Consider the following 19,052-nt stretch of genomic DNA (forward strand, 5'->3'; position numbering starts at 1 on the left):
GATCTCTGTTTCCGAGGTGGATTTTAAACCCCCCTAGTTCTTTCTTTGAGTTGTTTGAACAGGATAGATTGTAAGCTTTTTCATGAAAGTTGTCCACTATTTAAATTAAAAAAAAAAAAAAAAAAACATTTGAAACCATCCATTCCAATCTTGTGGACCACACATATATTTTAAATAGTTGTATTTGAAAATAAAGAACGCAGCCCAACCAATATCTAGTACCAGATGCAGATTGAGAAAAATTTATAGCAACATATATATAATTACAAGTTATAATTATTTAATTTAGATAGAGATATATTTAAAATTTAATGAAGAATTTTATAAAAAAAATTATACAAGAAACTTTTACATGGACAGTACAACTCAACTCAACTCAACTAAGCCTTTATCCTAAAGATTTGGGGTCGGCTATATGGATTCGCTTTCTCCACTCTAAACGATTTTAGGTTAAATCCTCAGAAATGTGTAATGCTTCTAGGTCATGTTGTACTACTCTCCTCCAAGTCAATTTAAGTCTACCCCTTTTTTTCTTTCTATCTTCTAACCTAATGTGCTCTACTTGTCTAACTAGAGCCTCCGTATGTCTACGCTTCACATGAACAAATCATCTCAATCTCCCTTCTCTCAACTTATTTTCAATTGATACCACTTCTACCTTTTCTCTAATACCCTCATTACGGACTTTATCTAGTCTAGTATGGCCACTCATCCATCTTAACATTCCCAACACTCACTACCATATAACATAGCCGGTCGTATGGCTGTACGGTAAAATTTTCCTTTCAACTTATTGGAAATTTCACGATCACATAAAACTCCCATGACACATCTCCACTTCAACTATTCGACTTTAATCCTATGACTAAAATCATCCTCACATCCCCATCTACTTGAAAGACTGAGTCTAGATATTTAAAGTGATAGTAAAATAATTAAAATAATTGTATGAATACATATAGATAATATTTTATTCATTTAATGTATGGAACTGTACAAAGAAAATAATTATATGCTTTAATGAATAATCTTTCATGGAGACATGAACTTTTTTTTTATTTTAATTCTGACAAAAAAAAGTACATGACTTTTCAACAATTTTTGTAATGTTAGACCATCTCTAATTTTATTAAAATAAAACTAGTGATATTCAAAATTTTTAAAACAATCCATTGCATATCTAAATTCTTTAAAAATAAAATTAAGATATTTTTGTTCTTTTCGTATTAAAGATTGAACTATAAACACACTGGTAAACTAATTGAGTTGACATGAATAAAAAAGGGAAAAAATAAAATAAAGTAATACTTACATGCAAAATTAGCTTAAATTATTATTATTATTTATTAGTATTTATAAATATTTTGTTAGTTTTTTTTTTATGTGGTGATGAATAATATGAATTAATAAAAATGGCCTATTCAATTAATCCTTACATTTATCTTTGACAAAAAAAAAATTGCTTACATGCTTCTTCAGTTCTACTTTTTAATTACCATTCTTTTGAGACTTCACGGAGAAGATGTGTTTGCGTAGAAAAATTTTAGAGATTCCATGAGCATTTGGCTAATATCAAATTAAATTATTTAATTTTTATCTTTTAAAATTGTTTCAATGCTTATTAAAAAAAAAATCCACATGAATAGAGTTTTTGCTAAACTAATTAAATAAATATGTCTGATAAATATATAAAATTTTTTACTTTATATTAATAATTATTATCTTTTATTATGTCTCACGAAATATAACCTTATTGGACAATCCACAACATTTCATGCCTTGGAGTAGAAGGAGACCATCTAATTCTGGAAATAATTACACAAAAACATAAAAATATTATAACCTTCAAAGAAAATCATCAGGAAATTCATATCATCAGCCTTCCATTCATCCAACCTTGACTGGGGCTTTATTTAAATTTTGATCAACATCTGCTGCAGTCTCTAGCAACCTTGAATCCTGCATTAAAGACTATAATCAAGAGTTAACACAGACAGCAATAAGATCATGCAATAGAAATTTCACTCATTCACATCTCTAAAACAATGAATTAAGCAGATTAGTTTTCATATTAGCTCACATCATTAATGTTTAAGTTTGCTAATGAGAGCATTCATGGATAATTAATGAGTAAGTAGAGAGAAAGAAACTAACCTTCTCATGCATTCACTTCAAATTTGTTTCTGTGAAGCTTTCCCTTCAGTTGATTTGCCTTAATTGCTACTATTATCCAAAGCTTGTCGTAGACTCTGTCAACTAACTGAAAACAAGCATACCTCCATGAGTCATTGAAGTACAAAACGCTACAAACTCCAACAAATCCAGCCACAAAACCCATTCCCAAACCACTATAGAACCAAAGCATTTCGGAGTCATCTTTCCTCGTATTCCCAACTTTTTCATGACTTTTAGGCAATTCATCTGCATGCTCTGAACAATTATTCAATGGAAATCCACAAAGTCCATTGTTGCCAATGTAGATGGATATGTCATCTAAAGTCTGAAGTTGATTTCCCAAAGGAAGTCGTCCAGATAAGTGATTAAATGACAAATTCAATTGACTTAAAAAGTTCAAATCAGAAATGCTGGGTGGAATAGAGCCAGAAAGATCATTTTTAGACAAGTCCAGCGATTCTAGTGACTTTAACTTGCCAATGTTCCAAGGGATATGCCCATCTAATTTGTTTCTAGACAAATTCAGGTTTTGTAGACCTGAAAGATTCATCAACTCCTTTGGAATCTCTCCAAAAAAGTTATTTCCTGAAAGGTCAATGGAATATAGGAATCGAATTGTACTTGTATATTCAAGCTCTATTCCTTTAACATAAGCCTGAATATTCTCACCATAGCTATCTTCTTCAGAATAAACATAAGGATTATAACTAACTTGATAGTCCCAAAGTCCTTCGTTTTCGTGCATAACAATTGCAGTAAAACCACCAAAACAAGTCGGAATGGTTCCAGTCATCATGTTGTTTGCCAAGTTTAATATTTGAAGAGAAGCTAGGGAGCATAGCTGCAGAGGAATCTCACCTTCAAATTTATTGGAGTGAACATTGAGTACTTTCAATAAAGATAGGCTTTCACCTATCCACGAAAGAATAAAACCATCAAAAGCATTCATGCTAAGATCAAGAGTCTCCAAGGATTCTAGTTGTCTTAATGACATTAGGATATTTCCTTGCAGATTATTATTTTGCAGATGCAGGGAAACAAGAAATTTTTGAGAACCCAAGGACATTGGAACATGGCCACTCAGCATATTATTTGACAAATCAATGACACTTAAATATTTCAAATTTCCCCAACACGAAGGTATTCGCCCTGACAGATGATTTTTCGAAAGATGGAGAATTTCTAAACTTTCAAGCCCGCATAAAGAAGCAGGAATGGTACCATTCAAATAGTTGTTGGAGAGGGATAAAAATCGCAAATTTGGCATCACTTTGCTGATGTTATGGGGAATCTGGCCATGGAGCAAGTTGTTGGAGATATCCAATATACTTGCTTCAGAATGATAATGTGTAAAAGAAGCATTGAACTTGTTCGATTTCAATAATATGTACCTAGAAATAGCCATAGGATCCGGAATACCTGCTTCAGAAGATGTGTTGAATTCCCTCAAATTTGGCAAGTTTCCAAAAACCTGATTATAAGATAGATCCAATCCTATAACATCGGAAGAAATGTTCTCAAACCAGCCAGGGATGCTATCAGAGATGCTTGCATTAGACATATGTAAAAATGCAATGCTCTTTTGTGTCTTGAGCCACTGTGGAAACCAAGGCCCTAATTTGCAAGATGATAAATCAATATTGGAAAGTTGGAAGGGAGGAACCCATTTGGGATCAATGTCAAAATCTAAAGAATTCCCACTCATAATCAACTTAGTCAAGCCTCTGAGCTTTAAAAAGTGAAGTTCAGAAACATTTCCTTGCAATGAATTATGACTGAAATCTAGTACGTCTAGGTTGTAAAGCTGTCCAATTGATACAGGAATCGGACCACAGAAAGAGTTGCGAGAAAGTAAAAGATATTTTAGGCATTTAAATTGTCCCAAGTTATTCGGAAGACTACCAGAAAATGAATTGTTGAAAAGATATAGATTCTCTAAACTGTTCTGGATGCAACTGGATGAGTTGCCAAAAGGTCCAGAAATCTCACCGCTGAAAGTGTTGGATTCCAAGTGCAGCTCACTCAAATGGCAAAGCTTGGTCAACGTTTTGGGTATTTTACCTTCCAGAGAATTATAAGACGGATCAAGGAAAGCAAGAGAATTAAGATTACCCATCTCAGTTGAAAGAGAGCCTCGGAAAGCACTATAACTCAGATCAAGATGTTGAAGGTTGGTAATATTAAATAACCATTTGGGGATTGTGGAATTGAAGTTGTTCCAACTAAGAGTGACAACCTCAAGACATGTAAGATTGACACGTGAAACATGACCAGTTATGGAAAGCCCACAAGAAGACAAATCTGATTCTAGTAGAAAAGGAAGCATGTTTATTGACTGCAACCAATTGTAGTGATGGAAAGCCTCAAGAAATGTATTATATGTGATTTATTCAAAATCTAGTATTTTATGAAACTTCCAATACAATCAGATGCCATAGATACATATGGAAACAAGTGGATACAAGTAAACAATAGGAAAAGGTTACAAAATCTTACAAAAACTGAGCCAAAAATATTTAAATAAGTAACCAATCAGTAGTATAAGTTGAAATCAATAGCATTACTTGAAACATATTTACCAAGTAACAAACTTGTTATTTTTTTATGGCTTGAATTTTGAATGTCTTCATAAACTCGAATTATAATCCAACCCAAAGGCTTCGCGCTGTGACCCGATTAGGATAAAAACTTAGTCCCGCAGCATGAACTAGTATAAATATTATAATATTCTGCCATTTGTGGTAGAGTTGTGAAATATTCAAGAAGCACACAGGGGTTAAGGTTTGAGATTTCTGAGTGATTGTATTTTGCTTTTTCATCATAGTGAAACTTTTTCTCTTATCTTATTTGTGGACGTAAACATTATGGTTGAACCATGTTAAATCCGGTGTTTGTAACACCCCAAGATTTTAAATTTTAAATTTATGAGCATTTTTGGTATTTTAATTTTATTTAAATTTTAGGAATTTTTTTGAGATTTTTCGGATTTTAAAAATCGGGTTCGATTTTCCGAAAATATAAACTTTGAGGATTTTTAAAAATTAATTTAAAGACCACGTGGCAAAACTAAAAATATATTTGGAGTCTACGTATTTTTTTGAGTTTTATGGAATTTTTTCGGAATTTTTGGACCTCGTTTTCGGTCCCGAGGCAGAGTAAAAATTTAAAATTTTGTATCCTGAATCGAATCGGCCGAATCGAACCGGACCGGATCGGACCGGTCGAATCGGACCGGCCCTTTTCCTTCTTCCTTTTCTTTCCTCGCGCTTTTTCCTTCTCCCTTTTCTCTCTCGTTTCTCTCTCCTCCTCCCTGCTGCCAGGCCGCCTCCCTGCGTCCTCCTCGCCGCCCGCCTCGGCCGTAACGGCCCGAAAGCGCGCGCGCGATCTCCCCCTGCGCGACTTCCTCGGCCAATCCGCCCGATCCGGCCACCAATTGGACCGGTCTTGTGTCCCAAATCATCTACTCGTGAGCTTTCCATAGACACCAAGAACGCCGAAATCCATCGAGCGGATTGTCCGATTTTTGCTCGGAAGATTTTAGCCCATTTCGACTTTTGGGCTAGATTTCTCGAAAATCGTGAATCCACGAGAAAACCGAGGCCACCAAAGACGCTCCATTCGTCGAGAGCTTCAGAACGACATAAATTTGAATTTTTCCGACACCATTTTTCGGTGGGTCCCACGGAACTTCGAAGGGTATTTTCGACCCTTAAAGGAGCTTAGAAAATTCTGAAAAAATTATGTACTAACACCAGTGTTATGGGCTTAGTGTAGGTATCCTCGAGTCGCGGAAATTCGCGATTGGCCAGATTGCAAATTTGGGCGAACGGACCGTTCTGGAAAAGTCCCCGAATTGGATCGAGGTTTTGGCTAGCCCCCCATTGTCAGATGTCCCGAGCGCGTTCCCGAAGTCGGAATCGGCAAAGGTAAACCCGAACCTTGCTTTTTCGTAATTTTCTAGTGCTTAAATAGGATTAAAAATCCATAAAATATTCGTGGTAGCTTAGAAAATTACGATTCTTTTTGCAATAGCTTAGTAATATTGCTAAGGACCGCGGGGCAAAGTTTTATAATTTTTAGAGCTTGTTTGGGCAGTTTTTGCAAAAATGATCAATAATAAGGACTAAATTGAAATTTTGCGTATTGTGATGGGTGATTGATTTGATGGGCCCAGGAGGGGCTGTGTGATATGATTGAACTGTTGATATATGGATTGTGAATATAGAAGTGCGTTTTTAGCCCTTTTGCAGGTTGGGTAGGTCCTAGGTATAGGGGAGACTCTGCCGGATTTTCGGCACGACTTAGGACGTAATTGGTCTTTTCTTTGTTTGTATTGAGTCAGATTGTATTAAATAAATGTAATATGATTGTCAGGTGAGCCGGGACAGCCTTCTTCCTCCTCCCAGCCGCCACAGTGATTGTCGTCAAGTCTGTGAGTAGAATATTAATTTTAATTGTAATTTCGATATTATTATATGTTCAGCATGCCCATGCATCACTTATATGCATATATTTATGTAGTTAAACTCTAGGCACGATTTTTGATGCATTGATAAATGTTAAAGTGCCATGTATGTTGTTGTGGTAATTTGGAGCAGTGTGCGTGCGTTGGCGTGCGTGTGATGTGGTGTGGACTATGGATAGGACGGGTAGACACGGCTTGAGTTCTTCGCTGGGACCCGGTCCTTCGGGGTAGACACGGCTTGAGTTCTTCGCTGGGACCCCGATTTGGTATTTAAGTGGAAGTCCGAGCTGAGTTCTTCGCTGGCACCAGGTTGGATTTAAGAGAGCTGTATAGGGGATCAGCTCCCATATATTATGATTGATGTTACAGGGTGCGTGAGTGCTCCAAATTACCTTTTTGATGTTATGATGTGAAAATGATGTGGATGTTGCATTTCACTCTACAGGGTGCATTAGATTTAGATAGTTATAGAGATTATGGTTAAAATTGATATTTTACTCTCTGAGTCGAACGCTCACTCCTGTTCAATATTTTTTCAGGTTACAGGAGGATTTTATTTTGGTTAACCTGCTTTTCTCCTTCGCAGGTTGTTTATCAATATTTGTGTAATTTTAATTACTCCTAGAATTTCCGCATGTGTTAGCAGTAATTATTTGAATTTGGTCTGTAATATTATATTCATGTTGGACCTGTAAACTTAATATTTTAAGTCTGTTTTGATGGATTGGATGAGGGAGCTGAGCTCCCGTTTATTATTATGTTGATGAGTATGTGGAGGGTGAGCTGAGCTCCCCAATTGACTATATATTGTGTTTACAGGTCGGGTGAGTCGAAAACTCCCCGTTGGAAAGTCCATTTTATGACCGGACTCTGTCCGTTTGTTTTTTTGATATTGGGCCCAAATGGGCCTTAGAGTTGGGTTAATGAACAGTTAGGCTTACTACGGGCCTCGGGGGCTTTAAGCTGGCCCAGGTCCTAGTGCCGGTCCGGCCCATAGGTTGGGTCGTGACAGTGTTATTCTTCTTCTCTTTTCTATATTGTGTGATTGTGTGATTTGTGTATATGTCTTAAATTTGTGTGCCTCATATAACAAAGCTCAATCCCTTAATCACCACTTCATGAAACAGAATTATTTCTTGCATTTCATCAAACACCTTATGTGCAAACTCAATTCCTTCTTTGCCATAGCAATACCTTGAGTGCTACTATTATCCATTTGTTTGCCTTTCTCATTTTTCAACTCTTTTTCACTAATTGAAGGATCCTCTTGTTCAGCCGATGCTTTGATTCCTCTTCTAACCAATCCCCACCCCGAAACAACATACCCAAAAAAGAAAAGAGAAAGGAAAAATAAGAAGATTAAAGAATAATTACCTTTTGTAGGTCATTTGTCAAAGCATCAATTAAATAATTAGAACCTAAAGTGCAAACAACCAATTGTATAGATGTGATACAACAAGTTCCAGTAAGACTTGATAGGCAAATGTATTTTTTTTAAGAGAAAACATCACTACTATTAATCAAATAATGGATAAACAAGTTCACCATTTTCCTACATCTCTTTTTGATAGCTTGGTTCTCAAGCTAAATCTCATACAGGATCTCCAATGACTTTATAAATAGCCTTCTCACATCCAAATTTCTTTCTATCATCATGTCAAAAATTGTTTTGTCCAACATACAATAGTCGCTTTCAATTGAGAAAATGAGCCAAAACTTGAATCAATGAAGTGAATAATCCGGAACCAAACATAAAAGACATTTTCCTCAACTAGAATACCCATCCAAGTTCATATAAAAAGTGAAGAACTTCCTCCTTATATGAAGTTAAGAAATGGAGAATCTCATACATAATTCAAGAATCAATAACAATGAACTCAAACCTCTTCAACAAGCATATCATTGCCAAAGGAAGAAGTTGTAGCTCTTAGACAAGTTGTTGCTCACCCACCATGGCTCTGCTCTCTTTTAATGGAAGTGGCAATGGTTTAATAGTTATTTACAGCCGTTTGGGTCACGTGCTCAAGTGACTCAAAAATTGATTCTAATTGCCTATTTTTAATAGTATAGGGGTTTATAAGTTTCATTTAAAAATTATGGGAGCCTAATTGTGCCCAAACTTTCTTTAGGAGCTTATTGATAAGTTTTTCTTTGCCAATGATTTTAAAAACTTCATTATCATCATTTTTGTTGTAGTTTTTGTAGAGAAGTTTTTTGAACTATTCAATAAAAAATAACTTTTTAATATGCTCTAAGATACAGCAGATATTTATTGGGATATTGTAAATTAGATATACAAAATTATTGATAAAGATTTCATGCACTAAAAGATCTTTATTCATAACTTTGATTGGATTTAAATTAGATACAAATTATAGTTAAGTCTTTTTATCTATTTTTGGAAGTTAAAGGGCTTATTTGTGCCAATAACTTATTTTATCTATTTTTAAAAATTCAAAATACTTACTTGCTCTTTTTTAAAAGTTCAAGTACTTAATTAAACCCAACAACACTTTAAGAGCTCATGTGACTATTTAAAATAACTTAAAGGGTCTAAATAGATCTTTTATCTTGTAAGAAATAAAAATTTTCCATAATACATTAATTTTTTATAAAAAAAAAAAAGACACTATAAATCACCAAAAATCAAATCGTAAATTACTCATTGTCATCAAAATCAATTAATAATTATAAGATATTAATCTTGTAATTTCTTTGAAGAGATTTTACAATCACATAAATATAAAATTTGTAAATTAAAAATTAAGAAATAAAGTCCTGACAAAAAAATTAAAAAATAAAAAATGCAATAAAAAATAATAAATGTTTAAAATGAGGGACAAGAAAAAAAATTGTAAATGTGTGCTCATAAATATTTGTGATGAAACCAACTTAAAAATAGCAACCATAAAATGGAAATCATGATATGTGGTTTCCAAAAGTTCAATATTATACTCTCACAACCAATATTATACTCTTACAACTAATATCAAGCTCATTAATATTTAATATCAAATATATAAACTTTAAATGAATAATATTTGAAAATGTGAAATCTTAAATTTAAATAGCAATTAATATTGGTAAACACATGATGAATTTTTAAATTTACCTCAAAAGAAATTTTATACCCAAAGACATTTTCAAAAGTAATTTTCATATTTCTTTTGACAGAATGTTAATACCCAAATGTGCAAAGTGAGACATTCTCATACTGTTTACTCTACAAATTGAACAAATTGAACACTTAATCAATTCATGGAGTGTAGCGCAACGTTTACCATTACATTAGATCCGTTTGGATTTTAAATATTTCACTTTAATAATATTTTATTCTATTAAAATTTAAATTTATATTAATTAAAGTTTTAATTTTACTTTTAAATTTATATATTTATAAAGATTTGTCATTGACATTCAAAATAAAATAAAATGAAAAAGAGAATTAATCAAGCATTATCAAAAATCTAAATCATATGATATTTTGAAGCTAAAAAAATACACGATATTTTCTGAAATTTTCTTGGAAAATAATTTTGTTTACGTTACATGCTACCCGGGGAAGGGATCATTCATGAGCAGACCCTTTTCTGGAAATCAAAGGTAAGAAGAAGCAAAAATAGAAAATAAGATAAATGGAATAATAATAATAAAAAAAAAGGTAGGTAGTGTTGTTTTGCAATTGGGATATTTGTGGCAAGAGAGTTAATGAGATTTTAACCTAAGTATAAAAGGAAAAGAAAGAAGAAACAAAATCAATTCTTCTTCCTCTCTTCAAAGTGGACTGCGCCTTGGTGAGTCCATCTCCTCTCTTCTTTTCTCACTTGATTCAAAGAAAAATCTCTTGTTTTATTTGAATTAAAATTGCTAGAAAAGATTTCTAGTGTCCTAAATACCTATTAACCTTCACTCAAGCACTAAACCCCATCTTCAAGTGGTTGGCAAAGCTTGAGAGGCAAAATTTGGGGCTGCCATTGTTGCTTCTTGATGTGCTTGTGGTGGACAAGCTAGAGGGACAATATTTGGGGTCCTAAGAACATCCTAAGATTACATCAATTGTGCATCAAGAGGTTAGTACCTAAAAATCCCTCTTTTAGTTAGGGTTTGATAGAATTAAATGTTAATTCATAATCTTTAATGTCAAATCAAATTTTAATGTATGCTAAAATATGTTTTGGTATATAATTGGGCATTGGAAATTGATTAAGTTCATAAGAAACTTGGTATGGTGCATGTAACTTTAGAAATAATTTTTGAAATTCAAGGTTCTAATGCCCAATAATCACACTTTCACTCCTTCAATTGGTATCAGAGCCACTATATTTGCCATTAAGATTGATTATGAGGTTTAATTGTGTGATTGGATCAAATTTGGATTGATCTAAAGCTGTTTGGATCTCACCATGGTGGCGGCATGAATGTGAAGAATACCCCTAGGGAGTGTTTGTGTTATGCGCTTGGTTTATGGGCCAACCATGCAATTGTTGTATATCTTAAGGCCTATAATTAGGCCTATACCTAATTAAATTATGTAATTAGGAATTTTAATCACACAATTAATTTTTGAAAAATGTTTTCAAGGTATTAAATTTGGAAAGGGTTTCTAAATTTAAATTTATTTGAATGAGATTTAAATCTGAATTTTGGTTGAATATGTGATATTCAATTTAATTTTTGAATATGTATATTTTATTTAATTGTTAAATTTTAATATGCATGATGGATGATCATGGACAATAAAAGGCCAATTGTTAAATTTTAAAATTATTTGCATGTTTACTGGCTCAATGGGATCAACTTAACTAATGCAAGATAAATCAATAATGGATGTGCTATAGATTTTGAGCATTAGGGACTAAATAAATGATTGAACCTCACATGAGATGTGATAGGCAAGGAGTTGCTCACTTACAGTTTATTGTAATTCTAATAATGGACACGCCTGAGGATGATCAATAAGACTATAAGAACTCAATCACCCACTAGAAATCCATCCAACTAGGATTTCCATTTTCCTACTTTGGAAATGTAGGATTCGCCAAGTTAGTGGGAGGACCAATTTGATTAAAAGACCATAATCATTTTAGTTAATTACTTGATACATTTACTAATTAATCTAGTTATTTTCTGCAGTTAATTTTCTGATAATAATGAGCATACAACAACTACCACCATCCAATATCCTTGCGCGCAAACTTGATCACAATAGGTTGACGGGACCTAATCTTTCTGATTGGCTAAGAAATGTAAAACTTGTTCTGAACCTAGAATGTATTGGATATGTTTCAGACTCAAAGGTTCCTGGTTCCTTACCTCCAGAGGCCACTCAAGAGGAACTAGATACTTTGGACAAGTGGAAGGAGCATGATATGAGAGCCAAATATTACATGCTTACTTTTATGACTAATGAGTTACAAAAGTAGCATGAATATATGCAAAATGCAAGCGAGATCCTCCTTCACCTACAAGAGTTATATGGTGAACACAGTAGGAATGCTAGGTATGAGATATCTAGACAGTTATTTCGCATGAGGATGTCTGAGGGACAGAATATAGGAGATCATGTCCACAAGATGATTCGACTTATTGAGCAGCTGGAACATCTTTACTTCCACATGGATTTCCAACTATAGAAGGATCTGATTCTTCAGTCTCTGCCTGAGTCATTTGGGAATTTTGTGAGAAATTTTATTATGACAAAGAAGAGTGTACTTTGGTTGCGTTGCTTAACATGCTGGTTATTACACAAAAGAATATACTGAGCAATAAAGGAAAATAGGTGATTTTGATTGCATCTTCTTCTTCTGCTGGAAGTCCAAAAAGAAGAAGGGCAATAAGAATAAGAAACCTCAAATTCCTAGACCTTCCAAGAAGATAGCCAAACAGAAGGGCAAGACCGAAGCTGACAAAGGCAAGGGAAAGCGTTTTCACTGCCAGAAGGATGGGCACTGGAAAAGGAACTGCCCAGAGTATCTTGTTTCTCTGAAGGACAAGAAGGATAGACCTTCAGAAGGTATGTCTGTGTCTTGTTATTTAGATTCTAATGATACTCATTATTCATCAACAGCTTGGTTTTTAGATATTGGTGCTAGTTCTCATATTACTTTTAATATGCAGGAACTAGTAAGTAGTAGCAGCTTACAGTCACGAGATATTAGACTCCGGGTTGGCAATGGCTCAACTATTAAAGCTTTAGCCATAGGATCTAAATCTTTATACATGTATAGACATGTTTTGTATGTACCTGATACTTTTAAGAACATCTTTTCTATATTTAGTTTGACTAGAAATGGCTATGAATTTTAGTTCACAAATGATGTTTGCAATATTTATTTTGGAAATAAATATGTTAACTCGGGTTACTTTATTATTTAGATAATAATGTTAAATACAAATCTAATGCAAGCAATCTAAATGAATGTAATGCCATGATGAAAATCAACTTAAGTTGAAAATATATTTAGCACTTAAGATTAGGTCATATTGCAGAAGATAGGATTGCAAAGCTGGAGAAAATAGGGATTTTATCGTCATTAGTTCTGAACCTACTCTAACTTATGAATCATGCCTTCAAGGCAAAATGACTAGATCACCTTTTGTTAGACAAGGGTTAAGAGCTGAAAATATTTTGGAATTGATACATAGTGATGTATGTGGTCCATTTAAGAAAATTGCTAAAGGTAATTTTCATTACTTTATTACCTTCATTGATGATAAATCAAGGTTTGGGTATTTATATTTGATGAAATACAAACATGAATCCTTTGAAAAGTTTAAAGAATTTAAATGTGAAGTAGAAAATCAAACAGGAAAAAGTATTAAAACTCTTCGATCAGATCGTGGAGGTGAATACTTAAGTACTGAATTTGATGAATACTTGAAAGAGCATGGCATTGTCTCCCAACTGACTCCTCCAGGAACGCCACAACTGAATGGTGTATCTGAAAGGAGAAATCGTACCCTATTAGATATGGTACGCAGTATAATGAGCTATACTGATATGCTAGTCTCCTTTTAGGGATTTGCATTAGAATCAGCTTTGCATATTCTGAATAGGATTCCATAAAATCAGTTTTTTCCACACCTTATGAGATATGGCATGGAAGAAAATCAAGTCTTAAGCATATTAAGATTTGGGGTTGTCCAGCTTATATTAAAAAGCTGAACACTGATAAATTGGAAATCAGATCAGAAAAAGGTCTATTTGTTGGATATCCAAAAGAAAGTTTTGGATATTATTTTTATTTGCTTACATCACAAAGGGTTGTGGTAAACAGAGATGTCATATTTTTTGAACAATAGTTTATTTAAGAAGGTGGCAAAGGAAGGCAAATAGAGTTAGAATTAGAGAATTTTGATCAACCAACAGATCAAATGGATATAGATCTATCTAGTCAACCTATACCTATTAATGAGATATAGATCCATCTAGTTTACTCTATAGTAATTCCTCGCAGATCGACCAGGATATCTCACCCACCAGTGAGATATGGTTTTCTTCATGAAGATGAACAAGAGTTGTTTACTCATGAAGAAATAGATCATGGAGATAATCCTCTTACCTATGAAGAAGCTATATCAGATATAGACTCTTCAAAATGGATTAAAGCTATGAAATCCAAAATTGATTCCATGCATAAGAACTAAGTTTGGGACCTTATTGACCCACCTGAAGGTATTGTACCTATTGGGAATAAATGGGTTTTCAAGAAGAAAATTGGTTCTGATGGAAAGGTAGAGACCTATAAAGCAAGGCTAGTAGCGAAAGGGTTTCGGCAAAGGCAAGGAATCGACTATGAGGAGACTTTCTCGCCTGTTGCCATGCTCAAATTAATTAGGATTCTATTAGTAATAGCTACATACTATGATTATGAGATTTGAAAGATGGATGTCAAAATAGCTTTTCTCAATGGATACATAGATGAAAACATTTTCATAGAACAACCTAGGAGTTTTGAATCCCAAGATAGTTCCAAGGTTTGTAAGCTAAAGCGATCCATTTATGGGTTAAAACAAGCTTCGCGGAGTTGGAACATCCATTTTGATGAAGCCATTAAGTCATTTGGTTTTATAAAAAATGTGGATAAACCATGTGCATATAAAAAGGTTAGTGATAGTACTGTCACTTTTCTTATCTTATATGTAGATGATATTCTGTTGATAGGTAATGACATAGGTATATTGACAACTGTCAAGATATGGTTGTCAAATACATTCTCCATGAAAAGACTTAGGGGAGGCAACCTATATTCTTGGAATTCGCATCTATAGAGATAGAGAGAAAAGAATAATTAGTTTATCCCAAAGTCTATACTTGGAAAAGGTGTTAAAGAGGTTTAACGTGCTTGATTCCAAGAGAGGATTGTTACCAGTGAGACATGGTATCCACCTTTCTAAAGAGATGTCTCCAAAGACACTTGAAGAAAGAGATAAAATGGCTAGGATTCCATATGCTTTGGCTATTGGAAGTTTGATGTATGCAATGATGTGTACTAGGCCGGATATCACATATGCTGTTAGTTTGACTAGCAGGTTTCAATCCAATTCAGGTTTGGAATACTGGATAGCTGTCAAGAATATCCTTAAGTACTTGAGAATAACTAAGGATTTATTCTTGATTTATGAAGGTGGTGACTTGCAATTGGATGGTTATACTGATTCTGATTTTCAATCAGATATCGATGATAGAAAGTCTACCTCTGGGTTTGTATTCATTTGTAATGGAGGTGCAGTTAGTTGAAAGAGTTCCAAATAGAGTACGACTGCTGATTCCACTATAAAGGTTGAGTATATTGCTGCATCAGATGCTGCAAAAGAGACTATTTGGATAAAGAAGTTCGTGATAGAACTTGCAGTAGTTCCTTCCATTGAGTCAGCAGTTCTTCTCTACTGTGACAACAATGGAGCGGTCATACAGGCTAAGGAACCCCGGTCTCACCAGAAATCCAAACACATAGAAAGGTGCTACCACATTATCAGAGAGATAGTTGGGCGAGGCGATGTAGCCAAGCAGAAAATAGCATCAGCTGAAAATCTAGCTGATCCATTCATGAAACCTATGTCACAAGCTCAGCTAGACCGACATCTTGAGAAGATGAGTCTAAGATATTGTAATGAATGGCTCTAGTGCTAGTGGGAGATTGTTAGTAGTATGCCCTAGAGCATATCATTTTGTATGTATCTAGTACATATTTTATTAATAAAAGGCAATTTCACTTTTCCGTTTACATAATATATTTATGTGTAATAGAAAAGGTCCATTGATATTTTGTTAGAAATTCTATTCTTAAGTTGTTAAGAATATGAGTGACAGTATTTCTCACACAAACTATCATAAATTGGTTCACAATCAAGGATACTTGTAACACCCCTCATCCGACTACAGTGTAGCAGAGTAAGGCATGTCACACTCAGTGCCGGAGCACCCTTTCTTATCTTACCTTATTTCTTTAATAATTTTGAACTCATTATATTTTAAAATAATCCATATTCTTTGGAGAAACTAACAGAGTTTCCCCTTTTTTATTATCGTTTGACGTGATTCACTATTCAGCTATTTGAAATTTTCAATAACATTTTCAAATAAAGATCTCATCCATACTCATCATTTTTTATAGTGTCCATATATTTCAATTCTTATTCATTACCATGCATATCCATTCATGCTCATTTCATATATCAAAATTCTCAAATTTCCATTAATTACATAATTTACAGACTAATTACATAATTTATAATTTACATAATATACAAATTAATTACAATTTCATAATTTACATTTTAACATAATAACTAATTATAAATATATAAAATAACTTTTGTGAGCCATATCTACATGCATTGTTGAGGAGGTGACAACCTTGAGCACTTCTGACACTTCTGCAGATCCGACTCTAAAAATCCCAGTCTAATATCCACTGGGCTTTATCTTCAGTACCTGCGCGAGGAAACAAATCCATTGCGCTAAGCAATGCTGCTTAGTGGTATGATAATATTGTTAGTAATATGCCCTAAAGCATATCATTTAGTATGTATCTTGTACATGTTTTATTAATAAAAAAGGCATTTTCACTTTTCCATTTACATAATATATTTATGTGTAATAGAAAAGGTCCATTGATAATTTGTTAGAAATTCTATTCTTAAGTTGTTAAGAATATGAGTGACAGTATTCTTGCACAAAGTATCATAAATTGGTTCACAATCGAGGATACTTCACAATAAGGAAATGACTTATCCAAAAAGATTGTAATCATATTTGTTCCTAAGTTATTTATATGAGATGTAAATAAGATGGAATGGTGAGTCTCATTCCATATAACAAACATGATAAGCACTTATGCATGATAAGTAGGCCGAACCAGTGACATTTATGACAAGCACATGGAGTTTACTCTTGTCAATGCATTTTCATAAATCATATCAGCACATATAATCTTTAGACCTGAGATAACACAGTTATCTTGTATATAGGTGGTTTGAGTTTGATACTGCTTTCATACTTATACTGTGTATGGGTATATGGGTATGTGTTGGCTCCTACTAGTTATATATAGAGGTAGGTGTTGATCAAGATGGAATCTGTTACCTTAAGTAAATAGGGATAAAATTCTATGTTCATTTAATTGTTCTTGATGTTTCAAGTTCCTGGCCAGGATAGATAGATTTAATCAGAAAAAAGTTTTTTATGAGAAAAATCTTTTTAATCAAGAATTGGAATTAAAAGAGAATATAATATTCATAGAAAATGGAATTTGACATAGGTTTGGTTTGCAATTAGATTGCAAAGTCCCTAGCATGGCTTGAAACCAAATCTAGGTTATTGGATGTATAGTATAAGTTAAATTTATATTTAAAGTGTTTAAATATGAATTTAATTATGAGAAATTAATTAATAGAGATTAATTAATTAATTTATATTTAATATAAATTGATTAAAAGAGGAGAAATAATTATTTTGGGTTGAGAACTCAAAATTACAACACAAGGGTAATTTGATCATTTCACAGGGTGACATGTGGCACCATGAGATGGTGACACATGGCACCATATAAACTTGCTATTTGTCTTCCAATGATGTAAGATGATCAAAGTCAAGATTAAATCTAGCTTTGACAATTGGCTTAATGTGATTAGGTCAATTAAAATTCTGAGCCAATCAGGTGATGACATATAGCAAGGGTTTTAAGTGATGACCTAGCTATATAAAGTGATGTTATGAGAAAATAAAAATCAGCCACTCTTCTTATTCTCTCATATGTGCCGCCACCTCTAAGACTCTCCTCTCCTCTTCATCTTCTTCTTTCATCAATTCAAAGAAAATTGTTCATATTCTCTTGAATTAAAATCGCTAGAAATTTTTTCTAGTGTTCTATATACATCTACAACCTCTCTAAAGGCAAATCCCTAATTTCTAATTGGTTGGCAAGGCTTTAGAAGCTGTTCAAGGGGCTGCCATTGGTGATCTTGGTGTGGATAAGCTAGAGGGACAACATTTGGGGTCCTAGGTGCTTCCCAAAGGTACCAAACACATCTGCAATGCATCAAAAGATTAGTGCACATGTTCTTGAATTAATCTAGGGTTCTAATGAATTAATTTGTTAATTCTAAAATCTTAAATGGAAAATATAGATCCTAATACATACTAAAAGAGTTTTAATATGAAAGTGAACATTGAAATCAATAGGTAAATAATGAATCTTGCATGATGCGTGAGACCCTAGAAGAAATTTTTGAATTCAATGTTCTAATCTAATAATTTTCATACTTTCGCTCCTTCAATTGGTATCAGAGCCACTATATTTGCCATTTAGATTGTTAATTATATGATTTAATTGTGTGATTTGATCAAGAGTTGATTGAATCATTGCTAGTTGGACCAACAATGTGGCGGTATAAAGAAGAGTTCCATTGGTGCGTATAGTTTGGTGCATTTAACCATGCGTATGGCTTTTGGGCTTGGTTTCAAGGCCCATAATTAGGCCCATGACTAATTAAAGTGTTTAATTAGGAGTTTTAATCACACAATTAAATTTTGATTCAAATCTGAATTTTTAAATTTATTTGAATGTTATTCAAATCTGAATTTTTAAATTTGTTTGAATCATATTCAAATCTGGATTTTTAAGTTGAATATGAGATATTCAATTTAATTCAAGTATGATTGTTTTATTTAATTGTTAAATAGTAATATACATGATGGATGATCATGGACAATAAAAGACCAATGTGATTGAATTTATTTCTTTCATGTTTCTTTGGATTGTAAATTAATTAATTTATTTTAATTTATTTTGGTGGCATGTATTATAAAGGTTGTAATATTTTTAAGGATTGTAATTTCATTCATTTGGTCCTTGTAAATTCGCCTTGGTATGCCAAGGATTACTATGTAATTGAATTGCAAGAAGAT

At 33.3% G+C, this 19,052-nt stretch overlaps 1 protein-coding gene and 1 long non-coding RNA gene across 3 annotated transcripts in view; one reads left to right on the forward strand and one right to left on the reverse strand.

The window, feature by feature from the left end:
- LOC131183325 (uncharacterized) overlaps window positions 1–19,052 on the forward strand; it is a 115,006-nt gene that overhangs the window by 47,298 nt on the left and 48,656 nt on the right. The window contains exon 2 of the long non-coding RNA XR_009151450.1: window positions 6,550–6,607. This is a non-coding gene — a long non-coding RNA (uncharacterized LOC131183325). The remainder of the gene's footprint in view (window positions 1–6,549; window positions 6,608–19,052) is intronic.
- On the reverse strand, window positions 1,744–4,131 carry LOC131183323 (receptor-like protein EIX2). Of its 2 annotated transcripts, none has more exons than XM_058154076.1 (2): window positions 2,155–4,131; window positions 1,744–1,959 (listed from the first exon to the last, which is right to left on the reverse strand). In XM_058154076.1, the coding sequence occupies exon 1, from the start codon at window positions 3,878–3,880 to the stop codon at window positions 2,159–2,161; it is 1,722 nt and encodes a 573-aa protein (XP_058010059.1). In that variant the 5' UTR covers window positions 3,881–4,131; the 3' UTR covers window positions 1,744–1,959; window positions 2,155–2,158. The 2 variants fall into 2 exon arrangements, with proteins under 2 accessions (XP_058010059.1, XP_058010058.1); XM_058154075.1 differs by having other exon boundaries at window positions 1,744–1,971.

This window comes from Hevea brasiliensis, chromosome 9, assembly GCF_030052815.1.
Source record: "Hevea brasiliensis isolate MT/VB/25A 57/8 chromosome 9, ASM3005281v1, whole genome shotgun sequence".
NCBI classification, from domain to species: Eukaryota; Viridiplantae; Streptophyta; class Magnoliopsida; order Malpighiales; family Euphorbiaceae; genus Hevea; species Hevea brasiliensis.

Bases quoted from the DNA above. Each gene is read 5' to 3' on its own strand.
- LOC131183323 (XM_058154076.1), bottom strand. From the start codon at position 3,880: ATGAGTGGGAATTCTTTAGATTTTGACATTGATCCCAAATGGGTTCCT.